Here is a 22,657-nt window from a genome sequence, read left to right as displayed (position 1 = left end):
GGGCGTTGCGACGCCGCATGTAGGAGAGAAGCCGACTTAGTGCAGGGTGGGGTGGAGCGGAAGACGTGGCAGCCGTGGCGAGAGAGAGGGCACGCACTGTGACGCGGGGCGACAGCGGCTAAGGGACGACAATGCACAGATGGTGTCTGCGTTCTGCATAGGGCCGCTCAATTCTTGAGGACGCAGGACGCAGGACGCGTTCAGAGGCCTTTGATGGAGGAGATGGGCTAAGCGAGACTAGCCGACAAGCTTGCCTTCGAAACCCCTCGCGCGACGATGACACTCCTCCCCCCTCACAAAGTGCCTCGAGGGTAGTGTCAATCGACGCGGAAAGCTTTCGTCCTCAACATACTTGCGATTCATATTTTTCTGCGAGGTTTGGGACACGACAGACCCCTTGGAAAACAACGGGCACGAGAAATGAGGTTGGTACCTTGCCATATGCGGCAGGTTCGGCTAGCCCATCACATCCATCAAATGAGCTCTGAGTGCGTCCTGCGTCCTGCGTCCTCAAGAATTGAGCGGCCCTCATGTGAGAAGTCGGGTATGCAACAAAATCAAGACCGTTCGCGCGCTGCGCATCCGGAACGTGATCGTCCGGAGTATGAGGATGAGATGCTACCAATGCGTATAAGGGTAGTCACTCGAAGCGCCTGATGGAAACAACGGATGTTATAGGGGTGTGGGAAATAGCTAGGTACAGCGAAATGAGCGCGCAGATCGTCCTCGCGTGAGCAAATCAAGGCGCGCGTCTCATGCAAGCCTAAAGCATTGGCGTCCGCAGGCGAGCGCACAAGCAAAAAAAGGACGTACGCGACCCGCGTATGGGCATGGTTGCGTGGATCTCCGTTCTCGGTGGACCTGGGGCGCCCGAGGCTACCGTTCGTGTTTGAGGACGCGATGTGGTTGGGGGAGCCTGGATGCATCAGAAGAACAGTCATCTGGGCGGGCGCGAGGGACAATGAGGAACGTGGCCCGTTCGGAAAACCCGGAAGTGCTGGGTGCGGAGCAGTTGAAGGATCTGACGGCACTGTAAGTGAGCAAGCCTAGCCTAATGCTTGCAGGGCAACTCCTTCCGTGACACAGGCGACGCCTATTTTGACATTATCGGACTCACCGAGACATCAGAACTTGGGAAGTCAGGTATGTACAGGACCCATCGACAATCACAGCGAAGCTCACCCGCGGCGCCCCGCAGCGGTCAGAGCTTCGTCCAGTCGACACAGCCATCCGGGCCATATTTTTCCTCGAGCCAGTCGTTGGCTTTCTTGAAGTGGCCATTGCCTAAGAAGCCGCGGTTGGCACTGAAGGGCGACGGATGCTGAGATTAGGTGCATCAATAACAATCCATCCGCATGAGCGCATCGAAAGATTGAATGCCCTCGTTCAGCTCGGGGGTTCAGCGTGGAGCAGGCGAATGCACTTACAGCGCTGGTGAGGATAAGGTGCTTTTTCTGCTTCGCAAAACGGTTCGCGTAAGATATCATCGTGTGAATTATGCCATGCCATGCACCCATAGTCAGAAATGTCGGAGACACTGACCTTGTCGAGCTTCTCGACCACCTTCGCTGCATGTGCGCCCCAAGCGAGGAATACGATGCCCCGTCCGCGACCGGCGTTGGTGCTGTTCTTGTTGCCGAGGTTCGCGCCGCCAAAGCGGTCGACGACATCGACCACTCTAGCGGTGAATTCCTCCCATCCTTTCTTCGAGTGGGAGGCCGCCTCGCGAGCTCTCACGGTCAGGGACGTATTCAAGAGCAAGACGCCGTTCTCAGCCCATGTCGTCAAATTGCTGCGGAAGATTGACATGGCAGATCAGCAGGCTGTCTACGCGTGGGGACCCGAGCAAATGTCCGACTTACCCATGCTTGGGTATCTCGAAAGACGGATACTCCGCCTTGATCTCGAGATAGATCTGCATCTGGTATGATTCACTAGCTCAACTATGAACACCCAAGCCACTCACGTTTCTCAGAGATGGAGGAACCGCGACCCCTGGAGGCACGGAGAAGCATAGCCCTTTTGAAGTAAAGTGAAGACGTCAGTACTGCCGGATAACCGCTCGTAGCAAGCAAACAACAGATGCTGTGGAAGCGTAACGGTTCAACGGTGCTGTGGGAAAGGCTGGTCCTACAGGACGAGACGGATCCGCATCGGTTGCGAAGTGCTCGCACAGTCGTCAATGGCGACGAACTCAAGGAGCTGTCGTCGCTCAGGCACAAGGATCAACTTCTAGCGTCGCTGTTCCCCACGAACGATGGGAGTATTATGTAGCACAAGGCACCGCACGCGCTACATCGATGCAAGCCACTATAGACTTCTACGTCGGGTGGACGTTTGCGTTGTCCAGCTGCTCGCATACTCATAGACAACAAGTTTACATTCTGCGAGCATCACGTACACCCTCAAGGCGTGTCTCACCGACACACGTCATTCGCAGGGGCACGTTAGGCAGGGGATCAAGTACTCACCATGAGCTTGTCCTGGACCATGGTAGGGATCCTGTCCAATGATCACGACCTTGACTCGCCCGACGGGCGTCATGTTCGACCATGCGTAGATGTTTTTCGCTGAAGAGCCGTGAGTCCACGTCACTTGCGCGAGGATCGCGGGAAACTAACGCGCGGGGTACACCTTCAAGTTCGATGCGCTATCATTTACTCCCTTCACGCCCTCTGAAGCCAAGAACCTCTTGAGGTTGAGGAAGTATGACTTCTTGATCTCGTCTTTGAGTAGCTTGAGCCTGTTACACGATGAATGAGCTTGGGTCCTGATGGACGGAAATAAGAACGGAATGACCAGCTCTTGCCCATGGTCTCGCACTCGAGAGCCAGAAGGCTTTTCTCTTCTTCTGATAGTGTATCTTGGTATTCCTTGAGAGAGAATGGTATGGAATTGAGAGAAGGGTTGTCCGTCTTGGGCTTCTTCAGGGCGGGACCACTGGACGAGGAGGAGGATGAAGAGGACTTCTTGGTGAACATGTCCGTAAGAGACTGTTGCCGTTTAGTGGCGCCTGTGGCTGTCTTTTTCTCTGTGACGGTGGTTGAAGCCTTCTCCGCCTTTTCCACTACGGGTGCGAGGTCTTTGGACGGGACCGCGACTGACACGTTCTCCTTTGTCGCACCGCCACCGCTGGCAGTGGGTTTCTCGAGATCCTCGAGGTAAACGACGCGTTTTGTGGCATCCATTTTTCTGTACGTGAGCAAACAAAAAGAGGTTGTGGAGATAAAACTGAGAAGACGCGACACTGTGGCTAAGAGGAAACAAGGACGCGTGAATGACGAGGAAAGAGCAACGACAATTAAGCGTTAGACGCGTCGAGACGCGACGCGAAAGTGGCTGCGGCAAGCATTCGGCCGCATCCGAGCGAGATCGGACGTGGCGATCCTGTCCTGTCATTCACGTGCGCGGGCCGCCACGAGAGTGTGTCGTCCGAGCTGACCTCGAGAACCGTCTCTGACTTTCATCTACTTTCCCCGTTCTCCTCTGCCCTCAACTCGCCGCAGCGCGCGGCGTCGCGTCCTCCAAACTGCCCCGCTCACCGTCGTCGCCATCGCCGCCTGCCCGGAGGCCGTCGGGACTAGGACGCCCCGAGAGAGTGCGTATGCACTCCCGGGCAAGGCGGCAGTCCCACTCATCTGGAGTTCCTCGTCCCACCAGTCAACCGCCACGAAAGCAGCAGCAACAAGGATGGAGCACGAGCTACCAAGCAGGGTCTTCTGGGTATGTGCAGTCTGCGCCGTCTTCTCATGTTCTACCACGAACCGAGTATGAGCGTCGGTTCATCACCCCGCCGAGGCCAAAGCCCCAAATGGACCGACACGAAGATATATCATGGACTTGTTCGTTGGGCTTTGCGGACAGCATTCCTACGAAACGTGTACCCATATGAACGTCTCCTGGTCAGGGCTGGTTCACCTACCTAGCCCGTCATCGGGAGAAGTAGACGTGAGAAGCGCTGCGGACACGCTGCTGGAAAGGTGCTATCTGCCACAAGTGTACAGTCATCTTTTGAGCGGCTTCGCACGCCTGCAGGATGGGTCTGTAGCGGGTACCATAGACTTGCGGAGTGTCTCATGCGCATTAAGCCCGCGTGCGTTCAAGATCCCGTGCAGCTGTAGTCTGTAGTGAAGTGGTGTGAGGCTCGCCATGGTCTTAAGACTGTACCGGAAGAAGTACTGCGCACAGCATACATTCACGTTGAGCCAAATGCCACGAACCCACGTCTTGTATACGTATGCGCTCAGGCGGGGAGGGAATCAGTTCTTTGACAAGTTGAACGTGTTGGCTCACTCAAGGACCGTCCTTTGACAGCTCGGATTCAGAGGATCTCACCAGTGCGGACGAGACGGACGTCGGCCATACTCAGAGTCAGGACCCGCGTGGGCGACAACCTACCCAACGACAAATTGGGTCGCAGTCGAGAAGGGACAGCAACGGTAACAATGCATTTCTTACCAGGCAAGGTAGTGGTCAATCGCTATCGAGCAACTCGAGAAGAAGCAGCCCCTCCCGGATATACGAGCGACGGACCTTCACGAGATCACGTTCTCCTGCAATCAGGCCACCTACCGACGGCGCAGCCAACGGTGCTACACGTCCAGCATCCCCATCACTATTCTCGAGAAATAGGCACAACCCTGTTGTGGCCATACGCTCGCTCTTACCAAGTACGACATGTTTTCACGTCCGGTTACCTGGCACGACTGTCAAGGCAGCTTTTGATACACGACAAGCGTTCGAGAACACGTTGCTCCTTTGTTCCGTTGGCTACTCTTCGGTCAAAATACAGGCCTTTGCGAAGGAACCCTTCGATCCGGACATGTGGATATCCATAGGTAGTGTTTCTGTGTGATACCTCAGGACGGAGTTACTTACTGCACTCGTGAAGAGCTCGCATTACTTGTTGTAGCGTCCATAGTTTACTGTACCTGGACCAGAGTCTCGTGGACTCGAGTGTCTCCCAGCCTTCCAGAACGACCGCCGACACCACCTTCACGTCCGGCATCACCCTCCCCGCGCTTGCTGGATGGGCGCGAAGGGAGACGAGCTCCTACGCAAACCCTCCACCTAAGCGCGCCTAGAAGTCGTGACACAGGCTATGTTTGGATGACTGTACCGAAGAATTATAGGTGAGTTAAAAAGATCACCTAGGACTAGCAGTCAGGCGATACTCACCTTAAGCGTCAGAAACTCGCAGGACGATGGAATCCTGACTGGACTCCTCGGTGGCCCTCTCATATCCGCTGCGCTCTTGTACATCTCACTCACTATGACCGCGGCGGACCCCAGTGGAAACCCAATGCCTTCTGGCTGGCTCGTCGAAACTCCCATGACCCTCCCACATTCTGCGACTGTCGTTACTCCACTGGAGGCGCTTCTCCTCTCGAGGCGCTACTTGGTCAGCCAGGCGACTTTCTGCGCCACCATCCTCCTGGTACACGTTTGTGCGTCTTGGGTCACGGAAGCCCGACATCGGAAGAAGCTCGTCGTTCCGGAGGGCGAGGTCAGCTCTGTGCCGCGCAAAGAAGGCCGCAGGACATACCTGTACATCCTATTCACGGTTAGCGTGACACTGTGGATATTGTGCGTGCGTATCGCGCTCAAGGAGGCTAAGCTGGGCATCTGGCAAAGTGCGTCTATTGGTATAGAACGGACATTCAGAGCGCCACTGACGATGCTGATTGGTCGTCTAGGCATGTCGTACTTCGAGGTGGTCGCGAGCGCCATGTTCTTTCAATTCTCGCTGTACATCTGTGTGCGGCTCGCTCATCGAGGATTCACGTTTGGCGAGCTTGGGCTGGTGGCGTTTGGGGCGACGGTGTTGTTTATGGAGTTGATGAACCTGACTATAGCGAAGGTGCGTGCTCATCGAATGATTTGTCTCGCTAAGCCAGAGCCGAGTAGTGTGCCTTGATTTCAAGCGCATTCTGCATAACGCGCAGATCACAGATTGGCTCTGCTTGTTGCTCGCAAGAGCAGTGCACTTCGGCTGGTCGAGAATGATAGTGGTGCATACTTCCCTGCATATGCTTTGTGTTGTAACGTGGACGTGGTCGCAAGATGTCGTTCCTCTCCACTTGACTTGAGATATGGACATGCTATCACGTCTCATGTTTCCAGCCTTCATACATGCGTACGCTCCGCGGCCGCTGATTTGCTCACGACGCGTTACAGCTCTGGCCGCTCACAACTCCTTACATCAAGACCTTCCGGCTGCCAACGCCACTCCTGGTTTTCCAGATCGCCCTAATCCCAGGGTCGCTGCTTACTGGATTCTTGCTTTCTCCGCTACTATACCTCTCCCGGCACATCGCACAGCGACCTGTACGCCGGCTTCGTTACCCACAAGAGAAGCAGAAGCACCGTAGGCTGCTTGCTCTAGGGTTCTATGTCGGAACCTTGGTCATTGTGGGGGGTCTCATCGGCCTCTGGTCGCGCTGGTGTCTCGGCGGTCGCGACCCGTGGGTTTACGTCGTGTTCTGGATGCTCGAGGGCAGGAACAAGTGGACTCGGCCTGCACTCGTCGCGTACTGGGCGCTTCTGATCAGCATCAGTGTCGCGGGGTGGACGAGGCAGCTTGCGAGAAGCAAGCGGTGGAGACAAATGAACGTCCGCGGAAGTATACACATCGCCAACGTGGGAATGACAGAGACACTGGTCGCGCCTAGCAGCCCGCGATACGGTCCAGTGCCGGGGCAGTCCAGCTTCAGTGCGATGATGCAGGGCCCGACACCGCAGGGCGTCGCTACGAACCCCGCAGGGCAGCCTGGCGGCATCCCGGCTGTTGCGCCTGTGGAGCCAACCGACCCCGCGCTGGCCGGGGAAGGAATCGCGGGCTATGGGATCAGGCTGCCTAACTTGCCGAACTTGCCTAACCTCCCCGACCTCCCGAACGCCAATTTCTCCCATGTTGCGACGGACCTCTTGGACGCGGCCGACAAGCACGTCCCCACGCTGAGCGTGAACGCCCGACGCAAGTTCTTCCACGCCCTTGCGGTGGTCATGTTTGTGCCAGGGATCGCTGTAGATGTGAGTACATTGCTCTCAGCATCTCTCGGTTAACACGGCCAGAGGCCCCAATGACCTCATTGGTGTGTTCTGACCTCATGTGTTCTCTGTTGCAGGCGGCCTTTACGCACCTCGCGTTCAGCGGCGCTTTCGCGCTGTTCACATTCACCGAATACGTGCGGTACTTTGCCTTGTATCCCTTCGGAGCCGCCGTCCATGTCTTCATGAACGAGTTTCTGGACTCGAAAGACGGAGGCACCGCGATTCTCAGCCACTTCTATTTGCTGACAGGATGTGCGAATTCGGTCTGGTTCGAAGGGTGCGTCTTCTTTGCCTTGCCCCGTCCGATACCATCAACCCAATCAGGGGTTGCGACATGAACTGCCCAGATACAGCCGCGCCGGACATAATGCGCCGTAGGGGACAGCTCATGTTGCAGCTGGAGAGATCCATCTGGCGCATTGTTGTTCTGGGGTCTCCACATGTGTACCTTGCTGAATGGAGTGGTGTTGTCGTGCGGAGAGCGCTTATTCGATGTATACGTCGACGGTCTAACTTCACGGCGACCATAGGCCCTCGAGGTTACCCCAATTCACGGGGACACTTGTTTTAGGCGTGGGGGATGCACTGGTGAGCAGTTCACACGCGACGTTTTCTTGTTCTTCTGTTGATCGAGAACCCGGAACGGCTGACGTGATTGAACGACGGGAAATCATGAACCCAATGCGCCGATACCAAACCCACCGAATCGCGCCACAGGCCTCGATTGTGGGGAAACGGCTTGGGAGATACCGCTGGTTCGCCGCTAATCCCAAGACGATCGAAGGAAGCGCAGGGTTTGTGGTGTCGGTTTCTGTCTGCGCATGGTTGTTGCGGGTGTTTGGAACGGTCGAAGACTTCTCGGTGCGTGCGGGTGGAGATCGGCAGTAGGATATTTCGACTGACGCAATGTGGCCCGTGACTGTGCACCGGACAGATTCCTCGGTTTGCGATGGTTGCTGGGCTGGCGGGGGGTCTGGAAGCATTCAGCGTGCAGAACGACAACCTGACGTTGCCGCTGTACATGTGGGCGATGGTGGTTTTGCTAGATGTTGTAGATCAGAACGGGGGCGGGGCGTGAGACGGTGTATGCTGTGCCGCGGAGCGATGAAGTACTGTACAGTACATAGCAGCATAGTATGTAGAGAAAGCGCCGGATGACGTCTATAATGTGCATAAGCCACTGGGCGTGGTCTCGCCCTGGCTCGTCGGAGAGACAAGCGCTCGCAGGGAACGCTGCCGGTACTGCCAAGCTTCTGCCCCACCTGGGAGACCCTTCTTCAACGCCAGCATCGTCGCAAACGCTCGTCCCTCTCCTGTCAGTCCCAGTCTGCTCCGCGGGCAGCCGGTCTTGTCCCCGTCTTCCCTCTGCACGCTCATGGTCTTCTCGCATCGTCGACACTAGCCTACCCTTCTTGCTGTCTGCCTGATCCTCTACGCTGCAATCATCACGACCGCCCGTTCATGGACAACCGATCTGAGCAGATTGTCCCAGAGCTACCATCCATCCCATCTACAGACGACCTCTCGTATTCTCTGGCCCTCACAGACCATCCCACTGTCCTCTTTCCAAACATATCTCGCCTTGCTCCGCCGGCAAAGCCGCCCCGTCTCAAGAGACGCCCTTCTACCGCCTCTTCTGCGGAAGACAAGCACGACTTGCTTCCTGAAGCCCCGCCAATGGGTGACTGGTCCCCATCAGCCTACTCTTCAGTGTCAGATCCAGTGGGGCCGAGCAGGGAAAGGCCGGCGGAGGCGCAGGAGCACAGATATGCTTCTTCCCAGGATCACACCCTCGAGGAGATGAATCGGAAAGCCCACGCTGCTGTAGTGGGCCTGCGCGCAGAGGCATCTCGTCTGGCGGGACTGGGTGCGTATCTTGCTATGCTATTGCTACCTCGCAACGCGCAGTGTGGTTGACGGTCGCTGTGCGTAGACGTCCTGCCGTCCCCGTTTGACCCGTCTCCAGATGAGTCGCGCCAGCTCCCTCACAACGCGACCACGGCGCGCGACACGAACATGGTCGAGCCCGACTACAACTGGGCGACGTTCATCCACGCGTATTCGATGGGACGGTGGGACCCATTGAAGACCCCGCTTCCACCCCGATCTCATCTCCATGCGCCGAGCTTGCTGCGTGCCCCCCCTCTAGACACCTCCGTCGGCGGCGCCGGTTCAGACGTCATGTTTGAATCTCCAGATCTCGATTCTGTACCAGAATGGAGGCCGGCGGAGACGCCATTTGAACCTGCGTCTGTTCATTTCGAACCCGCTGCACCGCTGGATTCAAGGCCGGCCAGTATATTGGAGACAGAAGGTGGCCGGTTCGCCGTCCCTTCCACGGAAGTGAACGGTGTCTCTACGCACCATCCATCTGCTATTCAGCCTTCGTCGCCTTGGCTCATTCTGCCGGAGACTTCTGTAGGACCTAGCAAATCTCCCAAAGCGCCCTCCATGCCACCCAAACTGAATCCTTTCTCGCATCGGCTGCGCAATTCATTTGCGGACATGCGGACGTCCTCTGCTCACCATTCACAGTCTCACATGGAGCATCCTCGTATTCCCATTACTCCTGCCGATGCTACCGCGACTGCGGCAGCCATACGGTTAGCGGCTGCGCGCGTGTCTGTGGCGCCTCTGGCACTGCCGTCGCCAGAACATGAGCTTACAGATCCCATGCGCGGCGTCACTGCGATGATCCCCGGCTCACATCCAGATGTCTTCGCACACAACGAAATCGTACCGCTGTTGTCACCTAACACCTTACGAAAGTCTAGGTTAAGCAGCTTTTGGCAAGGTACGCAAGACGTGGACGACGGTACCTCCCCCACACATTCCTCTACCAGCTCCAACACGACAGCAACGGGTGGGCCGGTTGACGGTACAGAGGGCCGTGAAGCCGACGGCACGACGGACGGCGTGCCCCTCCTGCCCAGCAAGAATGGTTCCGAGCCGCAACCCGAGTCACGGTGCAGTTCCAACAGCTCCTCGTCGACGTCCGTTCCTGTTCCTATGGTCAGGGCCAATCTACCGCCGCCTGCAACAGCCCCCGCACCAACAGCAGCCGAGCCACCAGACGACGACTACTTCGGCAACGCGGACTCCTCCCGGTACAGCAGCTTCTCCCAATCCGACCGTTCGACGGTACCTGCTCTTCCAGCTCCCCCTGTACCTCGAGTTGTGGGGGACCCCTCGCGACAAACTTCGGCGCCTCCATTCGTATTCGATCCGCAGAGCGCCCCCGCGCTGCCTCGGAGGATATGCCTGACACGCCAGACGAGTGCGCCCCTTCCGACCGCGCCATTGTATGAGCGGCGGTTGAAGGCCACCCGGCTGGCGAAAGAGAGCCAGTTGAACAACCTGGCCGGGCGGGCCGCGAAGGAGGAGCAGATGTTCCTGGAGCTGGGGTACCTCGCTCCGCCGAACCCGCCGAACGAGCTGGAGCGGCGGAGGGCGCTGTACAAGTACAACATCTGGGGCACTGGACCGGACCCGAACTTCGATCGGATTGCGCACCTCGTGAAGCTCGTCTTCAACACCCGTATTGTCATCATGTCTTTGATTGACGGGACGGAACAGTGAGTGTGATTCTCCTGCGATTGTTCGTGTTTGGGTGTGCTGACTGCGCGTGCTCATGGTAGGTTCTTGAAGTCGGAATGTAAGTGCTTCGTATGATTTTGATACGAAATGGGGATGCTGACTGGCAGCAAAGCCGGGATGGGATGTGTCAGTATGCCGAGGTCGAGTTCGTTATGTGCCCATGCCATCCTGCAGCCGTGAGTAACTCTCGCCACACGTATGCTGGTGACGTATTCATTATCCGTAGGGACGACGAACCTACGATAGTCCTCGATGCACAGGAGGATTGGCGCTTCTCTCAGAATGTATGTTCTCATCTCCCGAGGATGATGTTTTCGTTTGTGCTTATCCGGCTTAATCATACGTTTAGCCACTCGTCATCGGCCACCCGCGCATACGCTTTTACGCAGGTTGCCCGCTACGGACGCAAGAGGGTTATAACATCGGAACGTGAGTATGTCGTCGTGAGCTGCGCATACACCGACTCATCTCTGCCGCCACAGCCTCGCGATCATGGATGACACCCCCCGGCGTGAATTCAGTCCAAGACAAAGGCATACGCTGAAAGAGTTCGCGGTAAGTCCACCCGCCGTGAGCACCATGCAGGATGCTCATGATCGCCTTAGCAAGTTGCAATGCGTGAAATGGAGCTATGGAAGGACAAAATCCAACTCCGTATACGGGACCGTATCCAGAGTTCCATGGAACAGTTCACCCGGGAATGCCTCGAGGTCGACAAGCACGTCAACGACGAGAAGCCTGAGATGCCGCAACCAGGATCGACGTCGATGGAGCAGATTTACACCCGCGCAGCGAAGTTGGTCAAGCGCACGCTGGATGTAGAGGGCGCGATCGTGATGGACGTTTCCCATGTCGACGTGCTCGAGACGGTCGGCGCGGAGTCGTCGGTGTCGCTCACGTTGCACGACGCCGATTCGCGGTCGGAATCCCGGAGTCGGAGCTTGAGTAAGGAGGAGCACCGCAAGCTTGCAGAGTTCTTTATGAAGCATCCGGAAGGCAAGGTCTGCGAAGGCATCGTGCATCCGAGCTTGAAACCGTTCTTGCCGGCAAGAATACAGTATGTGCTAGGTGAGAATGCGCCACGCTGGGCCGTGAGAGCGGTATTGACGCGGTCGCGATGACAGCGGTACCGATTTACAATATCGACAAGCGTCCTTTCGCACTGCTGTGCGCATATAGTACGGGCGAACGGACGACGCCTTTCGTAAGTGCTTCTCGTACCTTAGAAATCATTGACAACGGCATGTTGATTGTGGGACATCTTCGCAAGCTCGAGGGCCATGAGCTTTCGTATCTGCGCGCAATAGGTTAGTGCGACTTTGGGAGTATTTGCGAAGGTGTAGGGCTTAAACCATAACAGGTGTCATCATATTGTCTGCCGTACTCAAGCGTCGCATGATACTTGCTGACAAGGCCAAAAGCCTGTTCATCTCGAAGTGGGCTTTTTCCCCTTTTGACGTCAATTTTGGTGCTAACCGACGTCCATCTAGCATCTCGCACGAGCTCCGGACACCTCTACATGGCGTGCGTCAGACAAGTGCTTATGATATATGATCGTTGCAGCACATCTTACGTTCTATACAGATTCTTGCATCGGCGGAGTTACTCGCCGAGACGCCGCTGGACCACAGCCAGGCATCTTTTCTGCAGACCGTTCAGGCGTGCGGGACATCCCTCGTTGAGACCGTGAACCATGTCCTGGACTTCACGAAACTTAGTGGGAACGCCAAGGCCGGAGGCGTGGAGAACATCATTCATCTCAGCAGGTACGTGTCGTTCACCGCATTGATCGGCAAGGAAGAGCCCGACAGCTGACTGAACGATGGTGTTACATCTTGTCGCGTGCAGGGTCAACCTCATGCAACTTATTGAAGAGGCGACCGAGGGTTGTTGGATTGGCCACCGCGCGCGGATGTTTACGAGTGAGATCGGAAGTGTATATTCTCCTCCGAAACATCAGCATACCTCCAGCGTGCCAAACCGCAATAAGCACGTGGAGACTGTGATCGATATCGGCCATTCAGACAGTGTACGTTCATGTCAGCAAAGATGAGGTCCTGTACGTTGATGACCTGACTGCGTTTTCTAGGGATGGACGTTCCGTTGTGAAAAAGGCGGTATTCGTCGCGTGCTCATGAACGTGTTCGGGAACAGTCTGAAGTTCACATCGGTAGGTTACTCAAGGCTGATGTGTATCTATGATGGCTGACTGATGGTTTCGTTGTACTCAGGATGGATACGTGCATGTCTTGCTGCGGCAGCTGCCTAACTCTGGGGACACTCCGCCTGGGAAGGTCAAGATAGAACTCGCGGTCCTAGACACGGGAAAGGTGGGGTGTCGCGTTCAAAATGTCGCTATGAGGCAGCTAAGACTGAAACGCTTATTGTAGGGTATTAGCCAACACTTCCTGAAGGTCGGAGTGTTTTGATTCCGTGCGCCCTGGTGTTAGCTAATGTCGACCTTCCGATTCGCAGAATCAGCTCTTCCATCCTTTCTCGCAGGAGAATCCACTCCAGACAGGCACAGGGCTGGGACTTGCTATCGTCAACAGCATTGTCCGATCGCCTAGCGTAGGTGGCAAAGTAGACGTATGGAGCGTCGAAGGCGTAGGTACCGAGATCAAAGTGACGTTCACCGCCGAAGCGGTGGAAAGCCCCAGCGACTCCGCATCGCCGTACGCCGAACTCGCGAAGCTGTTAGATCATACGCACAAACCCACGATCTCGTTGCTGGCATTCGATGAGACTATACGGGGCGTCCAGCTTCTTCGGAAGGTCCTCGTGCAGTATATCGTGAACGACTGGCATCTACCTCTAGCCGAGGACGGCGAAATGGGAGACATCGTCATCGTGAATGAGGATCCCACACCGGTGACGCTCGCAATCGAGAAGAAGGACGCTTCTAGGCCTTTCATCATCCTCTCCTCCGCACGTGGGGACCCTCGGTTGATGGCCATCGTCAACGAGTACGAGCATGTCGGTGGCTTCTGTAGGATCGTGTACAAGCCTGTCGGCCCATGCCGGCTCGTCGCGGCTCTGAAGCTGTCCCTGCATGCCCTGAACATCGGGAAGAGCTCACTTACGAGTACATCTACAAGTACCATCGTTCGCCCCGGCTCTCCTTCAAGATCGAACTCGTTCGACCGCCCCGAGCCAATACCGTTGCCAAGAAGATACTCGGAGGAGACGAATGGAGAAGATTTATTCAAGCCACTTGCGCAGAGACCGCCTCTCGGCCCCCGAGCAGTGACCGCCCATCCCTTGACAAGCTGGCAGTACATGCCTTCGATGGTGGAGCAGGAGGAGCTCGAACCAGAGTCAACGCTGAGCTCGCCACAGCTCTCGCAGATGCCCTCCAGCCCGACTATTTCTGTGGGAACAGGCGGTACGCTGCTAAAGTCGTCGATCGGGACCATTGCGCCTCAGGGAGCGTTGCGAGTGCTTGTCGTAGAGGACAACAGTATCTTGCGGAATTTGCTGTGGGTTCTCCTTCCTCTCCTGCCGTGTGCCTGCCATGCTAATTGTGAGCTCATCTTCACCGCTAGTATCAAATGGCTTCGGAACATGGTATGGCTCAGCTCATTAGGTACGTATAGCGACATTAACTGAAATGTTCAGGGCTACGAATACCGCGAGGCAGTCGACGGCCAGGAAGGGGTCCAGACCTTTGAGTCGAATGGACCCTTCGAGTAAGTAGACACCTGGTTGAGACTCGGCATAGCACTGACTGTACGCTCCCCAGTGTCGTACTCCTGGACCTGTCTATGCCCGTGTTGGACGGCGTTGGTGCAACTGCACGAATGAGGGAGATCGAATCGAAGCGCAGCCAGTCGAATCAGTCCGAGCCTCATCCTGCCCGTATCTTGGCCCTGACGGGCATGTCCTCTCTCGAAGATAAGCGACGAGCGTTCGAAGCGGGTGTTGATGGATAGTGAGTCCTTTCCAACCTATTCTATCGAATGACCATCTCTGAACGTTGAGGAACTCAGCCTTGTCAAGCCCGTTGCATTCAAGACGCTTGATTCCATGTTTCAGAAACTGGGGGTGTCCTGACGTTTATTCCGCCACCTATGAACGGACGCACATGTAGGATAGCCCGGTGGTGTTCCTCGCACGTTGTCGCATCTCCACTGCATCCATATTGGTTTCGCCGCTTACCACCACCAAATCCACGTACATATTGCATCATATAGTCGCTCGTAACACTCAATACGTCGTCCTGTCGCTCTCCACAAGTAGTCCCCCATCAGTTGGTTTCCTTCATTCTCAGTCGAGGCCGATCCCCAAACTAGCTCCCATTCCCTCCCTACCGCATACCACTAGGCGTCGCTCTCCACTTACACTATATCTATCTCGCCACTAATGCGCTTGAGTCCAATGTCTTTTCTGCATCGTATCTTTTTCATTGCAGCCTGGCATGACATCGCATCACTGTAGCTCCTAAGGTTCGCTCTATCATCCACCTCTTATTGTTTATTGCTATGGACACCTTCTATCTAGACCAGATCAATGTATTTTTCGCTCACATCCCAATGCACATGTCTGTCTGGTTACTCTGAGGGACCTGATCATGTCTAAGCCTCATCTCGGAACACTCTGAGACGCTACACTTCATGTCATGAGAGAAGCTGTACTATACAGAGGTTGCAAGGACCTATCTCATGACCTACTGTTGCTATTACGTCTGCGTCTAGCAACATACATATGAACAAGTTATACAGTATGAAGGTCCACCATTTCAAACGGGGTCTGTATGCGTGCCGGTGTAAGACCTGTACATAAATCTTGTGAACACCGCTGCGATGGAGGTTAAGCCACGGGCGCCTGGGTGCATGGCGCGATCGTTGCACATGATGGTGCACGTGATGTAGGGATATAGAGAGTGGCCCGACTGCAGCTGGGTCCCAGCTTGCGAAAACCAAAATCTTGGTCGACGTCTGGCTCGCATATAAGCTCACGTTCTCTCCGTCGGACCCCTTGATCCACTTCTTCTCTGGCCGCAGACGATGGCCGCGACCAGCTTCCTTCAGAAGGCGCCCGCCTATGATCTGCCCACTCCGGAGCCCGAATCCCCCTCTCTGACTCACTCCAGGCAGCCCTACCGCTTCTCGACACTCTGTGCCACCGTCGACTCTCCAGATGCCGACCACAAGGACCAGCATGGCAGCTCTAGCGTCCCCATCTACCAGACCGCAACTTTCAAGGGTGTCGGAAACCAGTATGATTACACGCGCAGTGGGAACCCCACAAGGACGCACCTAGGTATGTTATTGCATTCGTGCACTTGAAGGCTGTCTGGAAGCGACAATAGCCCTTGATTCTGCGCGATGGGCCGTCCAGATGGTCTCAGGTGCGCCCTGATTTGGGCGCATTGTCTCCGAGACGATCTTCTGAGACAAAACTTAGCTTCGAGCGGGGCTAGCCGTCGAAGTCTCACGATTCGTCGTAACAATGTATTGATTGACGTGCGCAGAGCATCACATTGCGAAAATCTCTTCCGCCGCCCATGCCTTCGCGGTTTCGAGTGGCATGGCTGCCCTCGATGTTATCACGCGCCTGCTCAAGCCCGGGTGTGAAGTCGTCGCAGGCGACGATCTGTACGGCGGAACGAACCGTCTACTCACCTACCTCCGCGCGCACATGGGCGTCACCGTACACCATGTTGACACCACTGCCGCTGAGTCCGTGATACCGGTCCTCAACCCCGGCAAGACGGCTATGGTGCTCCTCGAGTCCCCAACCAACCCTCTTCTCAAAATCGTGGACATTGCGCGGATCAGTGCGTTGGTGAAGGAGAAATGCGAGGACGCGATCGTCGTGGTCGACAACACCATGATGAGTCCCTATCTGCAGAGGCCTTTGGAACATGGGGCGGATATTGTTTATGATAGCGCAACCAAGTATTTGAGTGGCCACCATGATCTCATGGCCGGTGTTATCACTTGCAACCGCGATGACATTGCTAAGGTAGGCGCATAGTCGAGCTTTTCATTGCAGTAACGTTTACGCACAACGCTTAGGAAATTGCTTTCGTGATAAATTCGGTCGGAAATGCCCTCTCGCCGTTCGATTCCTTCCTGCTGCTGAGGGGAACCAAGACGCTGGCCATCCGTATGGACCGTCAACAGTCCACTGCCATGCTTGTTGCCCAAATGCTGTCCAAGCTTGGATTCGTCACTCACTACCCCGGCTTGCCGAACCACCCCGGAAAGGAGATCCATGACCGGATTTCTGAAGGTGCGCTGCCAAATACGTACTTTGTTGATGGTGCTCCTGACAGGTGAACTTCCATTCTCATAGGCTATGGTGCTGTCCTTTCCTTTGAGACCGGCGATAAAGAACTGAGCGAGCGTATCGTCGCGGCCACTCACCTCTGGGGCATAAGTGTTAGCTTTGGTTGCGTGAACAGTCTCATCAGTATGCCCTGTGTGATGTCGTGAGTACCGTCCACAGCCATATTGCATGCGTTTAGTTTGGTTAAGCACTTACCGACACTCGTCTCAGACACGCATCCATTGACCCCGCTACTCGCGCTGCTCGGGGTCTCCCCGAGGATCTGATCCGCCTGTGCGTCGGAATCGAAGACCCTGCGGATCTCTTGGATGATCTCCGCCACGCCCTGATAGATGCCGGTGCAATCGCATATGCGGCAAACGACTATGTTCGTATTGCCGTTCCCATTAGTCGGGCTGTTGAGAAGCTGGCGCTTGGCGAAGCCCGTACTGCTCGGCCGCGAGACGACCGGGAATGGTTCGTCAGCGCTCCGGGCAAGGTCATCCTGTTCGGGGAACATGCTGTCGTTCATGGAGTCGTAAGTAGATGTATGCGCTTATCATTGAATGCTTCTCACACATGCCGGTAGACCGCCGTGGCGGCTTCCCTTGACTTGCGCTGCTATGGCCTTACGTCGCCTCGACACGACGGCAGACTCTCAGTGCATTTTGCAGACATAGACGACTACAGGCATGAATGGGATATAGACGAGCTACCCTGGGACGCGGTCGTTCCCATACCGAGGGGCTCAGAGCACCCTGAGGTGCTCGATCAGCGGGTCATCGATGCAATCAAGACGAGGGCTCTTCCTCCGGAGACGCCTCCCAAGAGCCAGTCTGCTGCTATCGCCTTCCTATACCTATACATGATGATGACCTCCGGGGCTGATAGGTCAGTATATCGGAGCCTTGTGGAAGCACTCAGCTGATCATTCGCGCAGGCCATCCTTCCACTTTGTCTGCCGCGCCACTCTCCCCATCGGCGCGGGCCTCGGGTCTTCTGCGTCCTTCTCAGTCTGTGTTGCGATTGCGCTCCTCATCCTCCATGGCCGTATCGACCTACCCGCCGTCCCCCCGCCAACTCACAGATCCGCCGCCCCGGGCGAGCCCGGCCACATACACATCCCGCACGGCGGCCGCCGCGCCATCCCTCCCGAAATTGCCGAGGAGACCAACCGCTGGGCGTTCGTCGCAGAGAAGGTCCTGCACGGGAACCCCTCCGGCGTCGACAACTCCGTCGCCGTCTACGGCGGCGCGCTCGCGTACGTCCGCCCCGGCTTCGGGAAACGCAGTGGCATGGACCAGATCCAGGGCTTCAAGAGCCTCAAGTTCCTGCTGGTCGACTCCAAGGTGCCGCGGGACACAAAGGCGCTCGTCGCTGGCGTCGCGCGGAAGAAGGCGGCGGAGCCCGAGACCGTGGGCAAGTTGCTCGACGCCATCCAGGCGATCAGCAACGAGGCGCGCCGCGCACTCGCGGACCCGGATGTTCCCCGTGACGTTCTGCTCACCGGTCTCTCGGTGCGTCTACACACGAAACGTTTCTGTAGCAATGGATTGTTTGCTGACTAGACACCTCTCCTCACCTCACCCCACAGTCACTGATCGATGAGAACCACGCTCATCTTGTTCAGCTCGGTGTCTCCCATCCCTCGCTCGAGGCTATCCGCTTGAAGACTTCTTCCACACCTTATGGCCTCAGCACTAAACTCACAGGCGCTGGTGGCGGCGGCTGCGCTGTCACCCTTGTCCCCGATGGTCAGTCTCCACGGATGTTATTGAAGAAGCTGTTGCTCACCGAGACCCCCTCTCGCAGATTTCCAGGATGAGAAGCTTCAGGCACTCATCTCCTCCCTTCTCGCGGATGGCTACCAGCCTTACGTGACCGCTGTCGGCGGTTCAGGGCTCGGTATACTCTCCCCTTACGACGAAATCGCGATCGAAGAGGATGAGGACTCACCGCCTCTCTCCCCGCCGGCTACTCCCGACCCGAACAGAGAGAACGGTGCGCACGGGCTCCCGACGACCATTCGTAGGCGCTTCGAGAGCGTGTCGACTATCGAGCTACCTCAATGGGCTTCTGGACGCGGAAAGTGGCTGTACGTCTGAATGATTTTCGTGGTGTTTGGTCTAGTATGTTGTAGGAGTGTATCATCGTGCGTGAAACGTCAGTGTCGCATTATTTGTTTGCGTGTGACTATGATACAGGCCATCCTGCGGAAATGGTACGCCTTTCCTTCTCGCCAGTGTCTCCTTATGCGTCCCACAGCGACCACCACATCTCCCCGGCTCCCTCGGGGCCACATTCACCTGACACCTCTACCTGTATTTCTTGTCCTGGTGGAACGAACACAACGCAACCCTCATCCAGCTCCAAGCTGTCCTGAGCACCTCCTGTGTTCGGTGTCGATGATACCTTCAGTCTTCCTCGGGTGACAATGCCGATGGTTGGACCCTCGACGGCGTCCAGAGTCTCCTCTTTAGCATTGGCTGCGCTAAGGAACGTTCCGAGGACCGTGAATTCCTCCAACGGTGGATCGTATTTCACCGTGCGATGGCGTCGGCTGTGTTGATAGCCCTGTGCCGGAAGTGCCCAGTGGGAGGCCTGACGCGCGGTGTAGGAGAGCATGTCGATGAACGTGTCTACCTGGGGCGCAAGCGATTCCGGGGAATCAAACGCCGCGTTGACGACATTGTCGGATGTTGCCATACACTCGATGATATCTAGGTCATCCATCAGCTGGTGCAAATGCACACAACGTCCAGATACACGTACCTCCTTCAAGGTATGCATGTACTTCATCTGCGCCAATGTAAATGCCTTCCCCCTTCCTCAGCTTCACCAGATTCATGAAGAACGTGGTAGCTAGCACTCCGACATCGCCAGGATACTGCGCGTTCACCTTCACCACGAGCCGGGCCAGCGTCTCACTATCCGGGAACCCGAGATCGTACGCAGCCTGCTGGTTGATTCGGTCGGCCAAATTCTCGATCGCGGCAGCAACCTCGTTTCGCGCCTCGATTCCCCGCTTCAGGAGCTTCCCATACACATGCTTGAGAGTCTGTTTAGACGGGTTCTGGGTGAATCTGGTGATGACGTCGGGATCACCAATGGCGGATGTGAGTTCTCGGACGTGTTCGAGGTACGTCTTGATCTCTTCGAGGGGCCGGAACCCGACGAACCCCGTGAACGCAGTGTCCGCGTCTTCGACCTCCGGACCTCCAAGCTTCGTCTTCCCTTCCTCGCCGTGCTTTGCCCTCGTCTGACAAAGCGGTTCCCCGATTGCGACTGCGATCTCGGGCTTGTGGTTGGCATCGACGAAGTTATTGGGATCTCTCTGCTGAAGTTGCTCAGCAAGGCTTTTGTCGGGGTGCGCCTGGAGAGGAAGTGCCTTCCGAATGGACAGCACTTTGAAGAGGTACGGGACGTGTATCGTCGCTGGCCACTTCGTCAGCAGTTTCTCTCCCAGGTAGTACTTGGGGTTACTGCGGATGAGGTCTAGCAGGGAGATAGAGGGAGTGTCGAAGATGTTGGCCGGGCCGTTTGGATGCGTGCCCATCCAAATCTGTCCCAATCATGAATGCCATATGTGGACGAAGTGTGCGATGCAGCGTACCTCCGCGTAGTATTTCTTCTCTTCGGGCTGGAACCCATGACCAAATGCACAGACCCCCAGGCGAGCGGCGAGCGAAGAGCTGCCTTGTCTGCCCCAGTCGTACTCCTGTTTAGCAGCCTGTAGACGAATCAGACTTTTGTGTCCAGGCATGGTTGGAGGGCGAAAGATGGAGGATGGTGCTGCCCGAGAGAGGGAATATATACCTGTACACACGCCGCCAGTGGCCACTGCTCGACACTTCTGTATGACCGGACACATGACATCATCGACCAAGGAGTAGGATCTTTGCCGCATGCGGTAATCCACCTGCCTTTTCAGTCGTTTCACGGCGAACGCCCGTGGGGATCGTTTGACGCGGACAAGTGGAATTTGTCTCTAGAGCTAATCCCTTTCACTAACATTGGGAGTGTCATTGAGTGTTCTAAATGCCACTCATCCCCTCTTTTTGCAGACACATCGTGCGGTGTATGCTACTCGCTAGTCTGTTCGACACGGGAGAGGTGATCTACTATATCAAATGTACATTAAATATCGAAATAGCTGGCGTACATACGGATATGAGGTGGGAAGCATATCGTACCACATACTTTTCCCGGAGCTCTCCAGGTGGCCGATCCCCAGGTCTGACAATTCTCACAGGAACCGTCTGTTCACCTAGTTCCGCCACCCCCACCGCGACAACACGCGAAGCAAAGAAAGGGCCCCAAAGCGTACCCAAACGCTCTCCGACCCCTGAAACAATATGCCCACTAAGCCAAGTATCGGCGACGCATATTGGCGGCGGGTACCCTGGGTCTAATCGTCGGGAGTGCCGGGCACCGAGCTCGACCCTTCGGTGGCGGAGTCCCCCGACGCACCGACGTCGCACCCGCGCTCCCTGCGTTTCCCCGTACCCCCCACCACGCCCTTCCGCCGTTGCCGCTGACCGATGGGCGACCGGATCCGCTGTCCCTTGTCCGCGCCCCGCCGCTTCGGGGGGCTCACCGGGTACACGCACTTCACGCCCTTGTCCTTCGCTTTGTTGCAGTTGTAGCACGTCGGCTGGGCGCCGTCGCACCGCAGCTTTCGTACGCGGCTGTCGGCGGGCGCGGGTCAGCAAGTGGACCCAGCAGAGAGAGCGCACAGGGCGGACGGCTACCGACTCACCATCGTTCGCATGCGGCGTAGACGCGCTCGCGCGGCTTCCCGTCCACCCGCAGGGGCTGCGTCGGGTCGAGGGCTATGGCCGGGCGTGTGCGGGGCGTCGGCGTCGCGGTGCCCGCGTCCACGGGCGTCGGGGAGGACGGCGCGGAGGAGTAGAGCTCGACGCCGAACGAGTGGTTACCGACCGGCGTCCCGCCGCGACTCGCGAACCACGAGCCGTCGTTCTGGTGGTGCGGGAACGGCTGGTGCAGAAGCACGCTCGCCGAGGAGTGTGTGCCGGGCGGCGGCAGCTCCTCCGCCTTCGCCTGTCGTTCATGGGCCGCCGGCCACTCCGCTGACGGCCCCTCCGCGTGCATCGGAGGGAAGGCCGCGAGGCTCGGGTCGTAGAACTCGTTGGCGAAGAAGGGCTCGAGGCCTGCTGGGGTGCACACGAGCGGATCCGAGTATATCCGTGGATCCCACCCGTGGAAATGGGACGCCAGTGCGTCCTCCCAGGAGAGGACGGCATAGCGCGGGGTCGGCGGCGGTTGATTCGCCGGAGAGAGTGCATATGAGATGCCGCTAAAGTCAAGCTCGGGCAGCGAGCGAGCAAATTCAGGTCCATGGTTGAGAGGGGATGGCGACATCGCGAATCCCAGGACGAGTGGCGTGTTTAAAGCGGAGGACTGGCTCTGGGCGCAAGCGAGTAGAAATTAGCAGAGGCCTCGTGTTTGTGGAGGACTGGGTGGGGTTCACTTACGATTTATGTTCGTGGCCGGAGCTAGCTGCCAGATGCAGTCGTTAAGTGGTGCGGAGCTCGCAACTACCCGACGGCCAACTCATTGACGAAGACCAGGATACGGATGCCTCGAGGGAGCACGGCATGTGCTTCGAACACATAGTCGTTGGTATCCGCTCATCTGCATGGCTGTGAACGGGGTTGCAGCATGAGCAGGGAGGGACTCCGGGAGGCCTGATTGAACTGTCAGATCAGGAACA

The 22,657-nt window shown here is 56.7% G+C and overlaps 6 protein-coding genes across 6 annotated transcripts; 3 read left to right on the top strand and 3 right to left on the bottom strand.

Moving 5' to 3' along the window:
• Positions 1 to 1,201: 1,201 nt before the first annotated feature.
• DICSQDRAFT_52568 (uracil-DNA glycosylase) lies at positions 1,202 to 2,981 on the bottom strand (the record flags this gene model as incomplete). Its single annotated transcript, XM_007362315.1, has 8 exons — positions 1,202 to 1,321; positions 1,428 to 1,454; positions 1,543 to 1,792; positions 1,863 to 1,915; positions 1,967 to 2,019; positions 2,472 to 2,570; positions 2,622 to 2,743; positions 2,800 to 2,981. 8 exons carry the CDS (start codon positions 2,979 to 2,981, stop codon positions 1,202 to 1,204), a joined length of 906 nt encoding a protein of 301 aa, XP_007362377.1.
• Positions 2,982 to 3,779: 798 nt separating this feature from the next.
• Positions 3,780 to 8,258, top strand: DICSQDRAFT_133331 (uncharacterized protein). The gene is made up of 9 exons (XM_007362314.1): positions 3,780 to 4,838; positions 4,892 to 5,132; positions 5,191 to 5,633; positions 5,697 to 5,860; positions 6,178 to 7,032; positions 7,128 to 7,330; positions 7,584 to 7,641; positions 7,771 to 7,914; positions 7,988 to 8,258. Exons 3-9 carry the CDS (start codon positions 5,273 to 5,275, stop codon positions 8,129 to 8,131), a joined length of 1,929 nt encoding a protein of 642 aa, XP_007362376.1. The 5' UTR covers positions 3,780 to 4,838; positions 4,892 to 5,132; positions 5,191 to 5,272; the 3' UTR covers positions 8,132 to 8,258.
• A 318-nt stretch (positions 8,259 to 8,576) lies between these two features.
• Positions 8,577 to 15,176, top strand: DICSQDRAFT_133329 (uncharacterized protein). Its single transcript, XM_007362313.1, has 22 exons — positions 8,577 to 8,920; positions 8,987 to 10,628; positions 10,692 to 10,708; positions 10,763 to 10,826; positions 10,877 to 10,934; positions 11,000 to 11,079; positions 11,133 to 11,205; positions 11,256 to 11,718; positions 11,775 to 11,854; positions 11,921 to 11,957; positions 12,011 to 12,086; positions 12,141 to 12,174; positions 12,235 to 12,416; positions 12,499 to 12,679; positions 12,740 to 12,820; positions 12,882 to 12,980; positions 13,041 to 13,064; positions 13,126 to 14,129; positions 14,196 to 14,217; positions 14,269 to 14,339; positions 14,393 to 14,581; positions 14,640 to 15,176. Exons 2-22 carry the CDS (start codon positions 9,505 to 9,507, stop codon positions 14,701 to 14,703), a joined length of 4,023 nt encoding a protein of 1,340 aa, XP_007362375.1. The 5' UTR covers positions 8,577 to 8,920; positions 8,987 to 9,504; the 3' UTR covers positions 14,704 to 15,176.
• Positions 15,177 to 15,568: 392 nt separating this feature from the next.
• On the top strand, positions 15,569 to 19,097 carry DICSQDRAFT_159704 (cystathionine beta-lyase). The gene is made up of 10 exons (XM_007362312.1): positions 15,569 to 15,912; positions 15,962 to 16,000; positions 16,124 to 16,617; positions 16,671 to 16,887; positions 16,951 to 17,086; positions 17,155 to 17,461; positions 17,513 to 17,814; positions 17,864 to 18,440; positions 18,518 to 18,677; positions 18,736 to 19,097. The coding sequence occupies exons 1-10, from the start codon at positions 15,657 to 15,659 to the stop codon at positions 19,026 to 19,028; spliced, it is 2,781 nt and encodes a 926-aa protein (XP_007362374.1). The 5' UTR covers positions 15,569 to 15,656; the 3' UTR covers positions 19,029 to 19,097.
• A 76-nt stretch (positions 19,098 to 19,173) lies between these two features.
• Positions 19,174 to 20,686, bottom strand: DICSQDRAFT_52192 (mannose-6-phosphate isomerase; the record flags this gene model as incomplete). The annotated part of the gene is made up of 4 exons (XM_007362311.1): positions 19,174 to 19,643; positions 19,696 to 20,139; positions 20,188 to 20,485; positions 20,537 to 20,686. The coding sequence occupies 4 exons, from the start codon at positions 20,684 to 20,686 to the stop codon at positions 19,174 to 19,176; spliced, it is 1,362 nt and encodes a 453-aa protein (XP_007362373.1).
• A 645-nt stretch (positions 20,687 to 21,331) lies between these two features.
• Positions 21,332 to 22,305, bottom strand: DICSQDRAFT_166739 (uncharacterized protein; the record flags this gene model as incomplete). The annotated part of the gene is made up of 2 exons (XM_007362310.1): positions 21,332 to 21,611; positions 21,683 to 22,305. The coding sequence occupies 2 exons, from the start codon at positions 22,303 to 22,305 to the stop codon at positions 21,332 to 21,334; spliced, it is 903 nt and encodes a 300-aa protein (XP_007362372.1).
• Positions 22,306 to 22,657: the final 352 nt, after the last annotated feature.

The sequence above is a fragment of the Dichomitus squalens genome (assembly GCF_000275845.1).
Source record: "Dichomitus squalens LYAD-421 SS1 unplaced genomic scaffold DICSQscaffold_4, whole genome shotgun sequence".
NCBI classification, from domain to species: Eukaryota; Fungi; Basidiomycota; class Agaricomycetes; order Polyporales; family Polyporaceae; genus Dichomitus; species Dichomitus squalens.
Note: the sequence above shows the minus strand (reverse complement) of the source record. Positions and strands in the feature narration are given on the sequence as shown.